This window comes from Bactrocera oleae, chromosome 4 (assembly GCF_042242935.1).
Source record: "Bactrocera oleae isolate idBacOlea1 chromosome 4, idBacOlea1, whole genome shotgun sequence".
Lineage (NCBI taxonomy): Eukaryota > Metazoa > Arthropoda > Insecta > Diptera > Tephritidae > Bactrocera > Bactrocera oleae.
In genome coordinates this window covers 21,350,925-21,362,963 of record NC_091538.1, presented here as the reverse complement: position 1 = coordinate 21,362,963, position 12,039 = coordinate 21,350,925, and the positions used below count along the sequence as shown (strand labels likewise).

General features: G+C 31.6%; 1 protein-coding gene across 1 annotated transcript in view; it reads left to right on the top strand.

Annotated features, from left to right (window-relative positions):
• The first annotated feature begins 215 nt into the window (after window positions 1–215).
• Window positions 216–12,039, top strand: part of LOC106614500 (uncharacterized) — a 274,551-nt gene continuing 262,727 nt past the window's right edge. The window contains exons 1-2 of the mRNA XM_036369194.2: window positions 216–1,274; window positions 8,250–9,645. Of these exons, the coding sequence (XP_036225087.2) occupies window positions 9,015–9,645 (631 nt within the window). The 5' untranslated portion in view covers window positions 216–1,274; window positions 8,250–9,014. The remainder of the gene's footprint in view (window positions 1,275–8,249; window positions 9,646–12,039) is intronic.

Sequence of the window (12,039 nt, the reverse complement as noted above, 5' to 3'; positions counted from 1 at the left end):
TAGTGGTTTGTAAGATATGTATTTATGTATATTAAGCAATTTGGCGAGTGTGGCAATTTTTAAAAAAATTTAAACCACCTCTTTATAGCAATTTTATGAACTAAATTACAGTTTTGTATCTTAATTGGTTGCTTAGTTATATAAGAGAATGTTGATGAATTATGAATGTTTATTAACATTCTCTGCCTTCTCTATACATTAACATTCTCTGCTCTGGTATATGTAACTTCAATAAGATATCTTGATTACTTCGTAACCAACCCGTTTTCCCCATATTATCTAAATAACCCTGCACTTTAGCATGTTTTCTTTTCCCCTTCAACCCGTTTGTTAATATTGATTTGTCCCAAAATAACCGTTTAAAATACCCGAAATTTTTGCCCGACATTCAGCTGTTTGAAAACTCACGAGAGCTTACTGGCACTCGCACTCTACCCGGCGATTTAGACTAGAGAACCTTAACGGTATTAATTGAAAGCTCTCACCTAGCGTCTCACTGAGAAGACTTGCGCTCAGGAAATCACCGCTTGCTTCCACCCTCCAGCATAACATTATTGTGCATAAGCAACATACGGAAGCTTAACCGCTAGCTTCAAGTTTCCGATGGTCCAGCTAACGCTTGCTGCACTTGCTATTTAAACAACTGTTATACGAAGGCATAGTTTAGTTTGTGTTAAAGCGTCTACGGTAAAATACTGAAACGAGCGAGTAAGGGATTACGCGTCTAACTTTTGCGCTTTTCGCAAGGTTTTTGATTCAAAGCAGGGCTTCTGGTGCTGCTGTTGCTGGAGGACGGACATACATAACACGTCTAGTCGTTGTTGTGTGGCAAGGACACGAGCGTGCATTTTTTCGGTTGTCGGTTTTGTTTTCCTTGGCCAGAATAATTGGTTGGTTGGACGCGATAAGCTAACGGCTACACAGCCGACGTCCAGCGGGCGCTTGCAAACGGTTAATGAAAGTTTCGTTTCAACGATTGTGAGTTTTAACGTAGCTGATTGCAACGCTGATTTTGTTTTGATAGAAAAAGCTGAAGCTTTAAAGAAAAAATCAGAAAAAGAAAGTGGCCAAACTCACTTGATATGCCGGGTTTTGTTGGCTGAGCTCGTTAGCTGAGCTCGTTGTGTTGCTCGATTCAGTCTGTCGTTGACTAGCGTTCGTGATGTGTACGTGCCGCAGCCGAGAACGAGTATCGTGAGTACGTTGAAACGGGATTTTTGTGCTCGCTCGGTAGCATACAAATATCCTGCTAGTGATTTATGCTGATGTGTTTGGTGGGTGAATAAAATATATATAGTCATTTTTTTAGCAAGCAATAAAAATTAATTTTACGCTTATATTAAGCAGGTTGTATTGTTGTTAGGTGTGCAGAAATGTTTTTTTCAAGTGCTTTGTGTATGTGTAGTTGTTTTTTTTTAGAAAAATGTGCAAGAGTGGGCATAGGCTCTTGGCATATCCGTCGTATAAAGTTTGTGCAAAAGTGAATTTGTAGTAAAGTAAAAATAAATAACAGAATAAATTGAAAACGTACTTTGAATCGTTATTGCTGTGAGAATTCAGGATTTTTGGTTAGAAGGACTTTATATCCTTTTAGTGCATGAATATCCTACCACTTTGCATGTGACGTTTGCATTCTGCTGATGAGGTGACAAAATATGTCGGAATGGCATACAAAACAGTGTTATTTATGCAATGATTTTATGGTATAAAAGAGTTGTAAATGAGTATTAATGATGACAAATAGAATAAAACATATTAAAACAAACAAAAAAAATGCTTCAATTTTTAACGTATTAAAAATTGTTGTATTTTGTTATTTTTTAACTAATTAATTAAATAATTTCTTTAAATTACTTTATGACTTTTAAAACCTATTAAGTTTTTTTGTAATTTTTATTTAAATACTTTATCTTATTTGGAATTAAAATTTTTAGAACTAAACCAAAAAATAGAGTAACAAAGAAATGAAATAAAAAAATTAGGAGTAAAACAAATAGGTTGTTTTTTGTAATAAAACAGTTTCAAATAAAATTTTGTATCCTCTTGAAAAAATATTCGTGTTTTTAATTATTTTTAAATGTATATAGAAAAAAAATATATATTTTATATAGAGTGAAAGTAAAAAAAAGTAAAAAAAAGTAAAAAAAAAATAATAATTAAAAGGCTCCAATAAATAAATTGAACATAAATAGTTTTTTACATTATTTAAATATTTTAATTGTTTTTTGAACGTTTATAATTTTTTAATATAAAGCATGTTTGTATTTTTTAAATGCAGAATATATTTCCATTATATTTTTTTGAAATTTATCACAAAAAAATTGAAATTGTGTTTTTTACCGCTTGACAATGGAACAAAGTTAATATAGAATAAAAACAATAACAAAAAGCTTTTTTAAAAAATAATAAGTAAAGATTCAATACATTTTGTAAATAAAATAAAAACTTTGTTTCAGTTAATATACTCTTTCCCATTTTTTGTGGTAATATCTTTTTATTTTAAATGAACAAAAATGAAAAGTAATTTTTCTACAATTTTTTTTTTTTTTTATAATTTCTTTTCTTAAAAATTAAGTAACGAACTATTTTTTAAATTTTATAGAATGTTTCCACTAAATTTTTCTTTAAATTTTTTTCTCAAATAAAAGTAATAACATAAATTTTATCTAAAAATTAAATTAACAAAATATAGCTTTTTTAAATTTTTTGCTGCAGGAAAAAGACTTTAATCCTTCAATTTCTGCTATAATTCTCGAAATATAGTTTGTGCGTGTGCATGTGCTCCAATATCTCTCACGCTGCGTGCGAGTTAATGGCGCCCAGTTGCAGAGCTTTGTATCATGTGCCCAAACCGGCAGCAGTGTTTATTGTGTTTGTGTTTTTCGGCTAACTGTGAATTGTTATTTTTATGCGCTGCCATAAGTGCACATGTCGAATGGATAAACGTACCTCTTACAATAATGCCAGTGTGTCGTTAAAAGGATATCAAGTTTTTGCTGCTCAATTGGGTTGTCAAAAATAGGTTGTAAATTGAAGCTTATTTAGGCACAAGTGGTGGTAAATATGTAGGAAGAGGAGATGAAGGAGAAAAAATCCAAATAAAGGTATGCTAAAGTATGATTAATCAGAGTGACTGAAGTGAGCATAAAAGCGGTTACTGCGTTCAAAGGCTTCATTTATTTTTAAAATGCTTCTAAGTAACGATTTTTGATTGCATTCAAAATGGTGAATGTATGTACTCTGACCCAAAGAGTTATAAATGTTTAATTTGGGAGACAATTTCATTATGTACAGTCATAATTTTGCTTTGTAATAGGATTGTGTAATAAACTTGTTGAAGAAAGGGTTACCCCCTTCCTTGGGGGAAAAAATATAAAGAAATTTATTACTCATACAAACATATATGCTAAAAGTAAAGGAAAGAAGGTTTCATCATAAGTTAGTTAGGTTAGACATTGAACAAGAAAATTAAAAATTAAGAAAATTTCAGGATGTTCTAGTAAACTTATAACTTTACATTTTAGCAATTATTATATACTAAATTTATTAAAAATGTTCAGTCCAATTTCTACATAAATTTGTAGGTCACATTTTGAAGGGTCGGCAGGGGACTGATATCTGTCATTAGTCAATGAATAGAAAACCGGTTGTGTAAACCTGACCTCATAGAAATGGAAAAAACTCAATTTCTTTAAGTATATTTTTGTATTATATTAAGCAACACAATACATTTCTTGTGCCTCGCTTAGAAGAAATAATCCAGTAATTCCTCGCTAAGATATTTCATCAAGAAAATTATGCCATATTTGCTTCAAAGAAAATATTCAGAGATTGTTTTTTTAAATCAAAACCCTGAAAAGCATAATCGATAAATTTAACGGCCTTGGTTGGCACTTGGTGTCTTCTTTCGTGGTTAATAACACGCTACCATTACGCTTTGTACTAACTGTGTGGTAGTATTTTATTAAACCAACATTTCCAAGCTTATAAAAAAAAAAGATATAGGTGTTATTATGCAAATTCAATACATTTTAATAGTAAAAAGTGACATTGAATATTATTTTAGAAAGATATATAAAACGATTAAAATATCAGAGTGAAGTGATCAATCCACATACGAATGTTCTACTTTTACATCACCAAAATAGAGAATTAAAGAATGGAAAATAGATGATTTTTTAATAATCGGTTAACCGTCAAGCATCATTAAAGCTGTTTTATTAATTAAAAGATGTTTTATTAATTAATGAAATAGAATTCACAACAATTTTGACCGGTTACATATTTTTGGAGTGCGTTTGACGATAGAATGCATTGTTTCGTGACATCTTAAAGTTTGACAGCTCATTTCGTTTATCTTGTCTCTATTATTACTGGCTAAATAGACTTAAATTTTATAAAGTAAATTTTTTCTTTCTATATTTCGACATATAAAAAATTTTCAAATTTCATAGCTAATTTTTAAAAGAATTGTCAAAAACCTTTACTACTCCTAAATGTGAAAAGTTTCAAGTATAATAGAAATTAAAAAAATATCGTTTCCACCGAAAACTAAGTCTGGTAAAAATGAATTAATTTTTTTATATTTATGCCTTTATTAGGCATCTTTTAAATGAAGAATTTCCGTTTCCTTTCTGCCGGTAGTTATCAACAATGCATTTTAAATGATTTTAATTTTGGGCTGACGCAACCTACGATATCTATGATTGTTAAGGAGGTTTTAAATATTATGAACATCGTATTTGTGTACAGTGAATGAAAACACCAATGACTGAAGAGAAACAAAGAAAAATTGTAGCTTGACTCGTCCAGCTTTTTCTTAACAAGCTTAACAATTTTTCGCCTTTCTATGTATTTGTAAAAAATAACTGATTATAATAGTTTAAAATTATAAATAAACTACCTTTTTTTAAAGATCAACTTCAACTATTATCAAGCAGCTGTAGTTTTTTGAAGCAGAAAACCGTAAAAACACAAAAAGTTGAATTTAACAACACTTCAACCGAAACTTTTTTCAACGGACTGAGTTGATATTGATAATACTTTCAACCAAAATGCAGTTGATTAAAAACTGTAATAATGGTCTTAATAAAGTACACAAAGGCTTAACAATTTTATAGAACTTATTTATATTATTGAATTGTGATTTGATTACTACTCTTTCCATGAACAATTTTTTTTAAATAATAGGGTATAAAAAGATATTTTTCTTGAATTTGATCGGTGAGTTTAAATGACAGCTATATGCTATAGTGGTCTGATCTGAACAATATGTTTGGAGATACTAGCGATGCTTAGGATAATAAACTATGCTAAATTACTTGAGAATATCTTGTCAAATAAACAAGTTTTCCATACAAGGACTTAAGTTCGATCCGTCAGTTTGTATAACAGCTACATATACCTTGTTATAATCGATAAAATAATTACTGAAAAGGTTTACCTTAATTTATTGGAAAATAATTTGTGGCGGAGGGCCGAAAAAATGGAGATAAAGGAAGATTTCTACTTCCAATAGGAGAACGATCCTAATCATACTGAACGTATTGTCAAAATGTGGCTGATACATAAACACCTCCACAAAGTCCTAATGTTAATGAAATCGGACATTTATGGAAATACTTAGAAGATAGAATTCAAAAACATGAAATACATTCAAAAACTGAAAGAAGTATTGATAACAGAATGGCATCTAATATCATCCAATTTGACCAAAACCCACTCCATGCCAAACAGGTTAAAAGAGGTTATAAGACTTAAAGGATACCTAACGAATTATTAATTTTAAGTTCCATTGAAAATTTTATTTTGAAATTGAATACTTAACCTTTAGCCATACCAAGACTTTTGCGATGTCATTTTTTATATAATATATTAAATGAATTTTGAGCATTTTTGTTGTTATTAAGAAAAAAAATTTGGATTTTGTTTTTATAAGAGGAGTAAATAATTAAATAAAGGAATACTAACAATTTTCCGGGTTCGTTATTTTTTAGTAATATTATCAAAAATAGTGGAATTAACCAACCGTACCTTCATTTATATATGCTGTACACTGTATACGTTATACCTGATATCAGCGATTTCGACAACTGAGGAGGAGAAAAGGACGTGTGCAAAATTTTAAGTCGATATCTTAAAAACTGAGGGACTATTTCTTGTATATATAGACGGACGGACGCGCAGACGGATGTGGCTTAATCGACTCAGTTGATTATTTATATATACACATTATTTACATCGTGACAAACTTAATATCTCTTTAGTATGATTTTGAGCAAGTAAGAATGAAATTAAATCTTTTTAGTAACCATTCTTATCATTATCATCCTTTACCTCGACTTTTTCTACGGTTATGGCTTATCAACCATCCCCTCGTTAGTAATATGTATGGGTATGTTTGTATTTCTCTCAGCTGACAATCATTCTTCAATCAAATGGACTGTAGTAGAGACCAAACAAATAATTACACAAATGAAAAGGGTTACACATTAGGGTGGGCCAAAAAACGATTTTTTTTCACTTGGTAATCTGAAAAATAGATTCTTAGACACCTCCACCAAAATCTCTCCAAGGCTTCTGAGTTTCAGTGTTCTATTTTTTCTTATTACTGTAGAGCAGTAAAGTTCCTACAAAATGTATAAAACGAGATATTTTTCAAGTAGTTGGAAGCGAATTTTGAATTATGAATTTTTCTATCTGATAATAATAAAAACTGTAAGGCGGAGGATCCTTCCGTTACAATTAAGATGTCATACTTTGAGAGATTTTCGTAGAGTTCCTATGAACCTATTATTCAGAGTATCAAGCGAAAAAAGATATTCGATATTTTTGACCCACCAAGAAAAGGAAAATTCAAGCAAATAGTGATTTATAAATGAAACAAATTAATAAATAAATAGATATGAGTGTGAGTGTGTCGGGTAAATAGTAAAGTAAAACTTTGGAGTTTATTGAATTTTTATTTCTTAAAAGGCCCATTTTTGTCTATATTTATGTGGCAGTTGTTTTAATATTAATTGATATTTGTGTGCTGTAAAAGTAAAGAAACAGATAACTAACAGAAATTAGAAATAAAATATCAAAATATTGTTTTTAATAATCAACGCTTGAAAATAATAATTCGAATTTTTATTTTCACAATTTGAAATTTGGCTACCAGAAACTAGCAGTTCGTTCAGATTCTTATGCTCTCAACTTGTGCTCTCTTCTGTTAGTTTTTTGGGTTAAGAAACACTTTTCAAACAGAAACTGTGCTAGCTAGTCATATGTTAGTTAGTAGTTAAGAAACAAATTTTATGTTTTTATGTGAGTCTATTATGGCCTTAGAAGCAACTATTTATTCCGACCCCAACTTTGGTAGAAGATCAACTGTAAGTATTTTCTACTTGAAGTAAGAATATAAAAATATCACTTGTATCTTCACTGTCTTAATTTTTTGTTTTAGAAAACTTTAAGATTTGAGGTTTCTGGGTTCTGGACCAGAATCTTTCTATATTATAAACTAAAAAATATTTTAAGAGATCCTGTCTATGAAGACTAGCTATTCTACTATTCAATCTCACTTGCTCAGGCACTAACTGTAATTTAAGCTGCTGTCGATTTGGTACTTCTGTGCTTACTAAGTCCTACAAGTATTACTATTATCAGCTTGTAAAAATAAAATCGTTTTTAAAAGTAGAAACAAAGTCATGCAGTGAAGTTAATGGAAGAGAAATTGAAGGCGTCATACTACCGTAGATGTTATACTATCTCTATTAGATTTTGCATTTATGCCAGTTATTTGTTCGTTTACCCACATTTTTTAATATGTGTGGGTTTTATCTTCTGATTGAGGTAATTTACATCTAATAAGACGAAAAATGTTAGTGATATTATATTTTTATCTATTAAGGTAATTACAAAATTTTTAAGACAAGAAAGTGGTTATAAATAGTCTAAAGATAAACAAATACAAAATAAATTCAAATAACGTTGCATAATATTAATACGCTAGACTCTACAATTTCTTAAAAAAGAATGAATGTTACATTTTGATTGAGTAACTGTGATTATTAATAATAAAAAATGCTTATATTGTATTTTTTTCTCGAAAAAATCAAAGTATATATGTATTTATATACAAACATTTTTAAGGCATAAAAGCTAGTCATAAAAAGTCTAAATATAAGAAAAAATAAATAAATTTAATTATTTTAAGCATTCTCTACCTTTTTTTTAATAACTTAAATTTCTCATTTCTTTTGCAGTGAAGAAAATAAAATAAAATCCAACCTGAAATGAAACAAAATGCGAAAAGTGGTAGAAATTGAAAAATCCATTAATTGTGTGCTCCACAATGAGATTGAACGTACAATGTTAAGTGAAATGTGAAAGTGAGGAAACATTTTTACAGCAAGAGCAAGTAACAACAAGAATATTTAAAAGTTAAAAAGTGAGTGCAGCACCGCTAAACGTAACTGTGTGTGCATGTACATATGTATGCATGAAAAATATGCAACACTATTAATGCTATCAACGGCAACAATCGTATACATGTTGTTGGTATTAAGTCATTAAAATATTATCGCACTAGTATTACTGAGTTTACGAGTCGCCTTGTTTGCAAGGCAGGGCAAAGGGCGTGCCAAAACAAAGCTGATCTCTGCGGATTTCTGTGTAGCTGCGGAAAGTGCATTTGCTACCGCGCGTGTTTGTACTTGTAAGTGTTTGGGTGCATGCGTGTGTTCGTCGGTGAGGGCGCCCGTGTGGATTGTGGAAAAAGTGTCTACCGTTGTTGCTGAATAAACGTGTATTGTGTAGCAAACGAAAAGAACGAAAAATCAAAAGGAAAGAAAAAACAAACAAATACAACAATATATTATAGCTAGCAATAAAAAGCGGCAACAATTAGCTAACTGCGAGCCAGACAGCTATACTAACCAGCTTTTAGCTGGATAGAGATGTAAGGACTCGAACGATCAAACAACGGCAAAAATAACTTGCCTTGTACAAAATCATATGTAACGTTGAGCATGCTGGCAACAACAACACCAACAAAAGAAAAAGCAACATCTGATAGCGTAGCAACGAGTATACTTGGACCCACGAACATGGCCGAGGTCCCTACACACGTTGCAGTCCCTTGCCATGTGGTGAACGCAGTTGCGAAAATAAGAAAAACAAATGTGTCAAGTTGCATCAGCAACAGCAGCGGCAGCTGTAACAATAGAGCCAACAGCGCTACAATGAAGCAAAGAGCACCAACGGCAACAAAAGCAGTAGTGAGGAGTAAGACAAAATCTCCGCGTTGGCGTTGTGCTGCGCTGTTGATAAATGCAGACAAAAATAAAAACAATAATTTAAATAATAACAACAACAATAGCTACAATCGGCAACAAGCTGTTGCTGCTTCTTCTTCTTTGCCTTCGTCTACTGCTTCCCCAGCTGCTGTACGTTTTACTCGAACACCATTCTTATCAACACCATCATCGTCATTACCATCGTCGTCCTGGCTATATTGCCTGGGGCTATGGATTGCAATTTCGTCATTGGTATTTGTGCAGTGTGTGCCATCACCCTCGTCAGCATTGTCCGCTTCCTTAACGGGCAGCTCGTCCGGCAACTTGGCGTCCTCCAATGCAATGCAATCACCACAAAAGCGAGGTAAGTGCACGTATAGTTCCGACAGTTCGTAGGAGTTCCTAGCCGGTAGCCTCTGATACAAACTTTTTGCTATGAGTGTATGGCTAAATGCGTATGTGGCTATTGTGCGTTGGTATATTCGTATCCAAATACATCTACCGATGTGTTAAAGTAAACCATTTTGCTTACACCCTGTACTAGCTCTATCGGTAATAATATGCCATATATAATCGAAAACTAGTTCTACGGAATGCGGTTTAGAATTGGTTATAAAGAGTGTGGTTTTTTCTAAGTCTAACAGACTAGTTAAGAAATTGTAAAAGTTTGTGGAAAAATAAAATAAGTAAAACTTTACAAATTAGTAGCTAACTAGTTCATTTGCAACTAATAACTGATAGCAACTGCAGCTAAATTTAATAAATATATTTATGTATTATTACAGAGTTAAACAAATCTAGACTTTCAACAAAAAAAAAAAAAAAAACACAAAACAAACAAAAACGTCAACCGAAGCTATAATTAATCCCTTCATAAATCAAAAAAGTTTTCCAAACAAGAACTTGATTTTGTTTCGTCAGTTTGTATGACAGCTACATATATGTTGTAGTGGTTCCATATTGGCGGTTCCGAGAAATGCATAGCTTCTTGAGGAGACAAATATTTGTGCGAGCGATATCTCAAAAACTGTGGGATTGGTTTTCGTATATGCAGATAGACAGACGGATGTGGCTAAATCGATCAGCTTATCACGCTGATTACTCATATATGTACAAGTATATATATTTTAAAGGACTCTGAAGATTCCTACCAGGTGTTAAAAGCTTCGTGGCAAACTTTACTTGTTCAGAGTATAAATATGGTAAAACTGGTCTTCAAATAGTAAATTTTTATCTACTTGTTTATAGACGAGTTAAGCAGGAATTGAACTTGCATTAATATTCAGGAAATGCGAAATAAAACAACATTTTCCAGATGAAAATAGGTGAAAAAATATAAAAATAGTCCGTTATTAGGCTACTGAGATTTAATTATATTGCAATAACTGTGTATTTACTCACTTTGACATTTTATCAGACACAATTTTTTTAGTTTAAAAATTAGTGCACTAAATTTTTTTCCAACTTACCATCCAGAAGCTGCCTACAAAGAATGAATGCACCTCATTTGTTGCATTCGTGTCGATTTGTGTTGTTTGTTACCGTTTGCTTGGCTTTCGAACTCAATCTTTTGCCATTCTTTAGCCATACTCACTTCAATCCGATCTCTGTTGTTTGCCCCGTTCTTCGCTTATTTGTTTGCTTATCAGCTTGTTTGTTGAGTGAATGAGTTACTAACGGCACTTGGATATATAAGTACTTTACAAATACATTCTTATATTCTCTATGTACATGTAGAGTAAATTAAAAAGTACAAAACACTTTTATAAGCGTAATTGTGCAATGTCATTATACAGCTGCCTCTGTGCTTCTCTATTCGAGGAAATTGCAAATAAATGTCCAATATATTATATTATTGTTGTTGAACTGTGAGGCAATGGAAATTCTGTTATGTTGCAAGTTAACTTTCCGGGCTACCGCGAAAGGTGTCTAAAAAAATAATTCCTTCATAATTTTCTGAGCTACACGACTAAACTATTTCAGCTTTATTTCTCTTTCATTCATACATTATATTTCGAAAGGCTAGTTACAAAACCTTATAATTATTATGGAAATTAATTAATTATTTTGAAATTTTTCTTCATTCAGTTTTAATTAAAGTATTCACAAAATATAAAAAATGTATTAAGGTTTCTTGTATAAACTACATGTAGTTACAAAAGTAACGTTTTGCCACAAAGTTTTGCCGCTTTATAAAGCGGAAGACTTTGTTTAGTATTGAATGACTGGTAGATTTAGACCTATATAAGATGAAAACCTTGCTTGTTTTGTTGAAAATATTCTGTGGCTTGAGTTGGCGGCAAACAAAAGTACAAAGAAAATACTTGTATAATTGCTGGTTTCGCTTATTGATCTAACATTCAGAGTAGCATAAGTTATACTGTCTCCGCAGTACTGGTAGTGTTCTCCGAGAGCAATAGATCATAGCTGAGATATCACCAGATTTATATAGACTCATGTCTTGTTATATACGTTGCAAAAGGGTCCAAGAATGCATAAGAAGCGTACAAATATCGATTTGAACTTATAAAATTCTCTCCAAAAGTGAATATTATTGCTTGAGCTATCTTTGTGTTTAGAAAACATTCATTGTTGAGGAAGGTTTTGTATATAATCTTAGAAAAAAAAAGACGTTGCTATACATCTCTACAATACACTCACAGCGTTCTGAGGTTTTCCAGCCAATTAATGAGTGTCTATACCAGAAGGGAGGTCCTTGACATAACTTTGTGCAATGAGCTAATGTCCGGGCTGATCT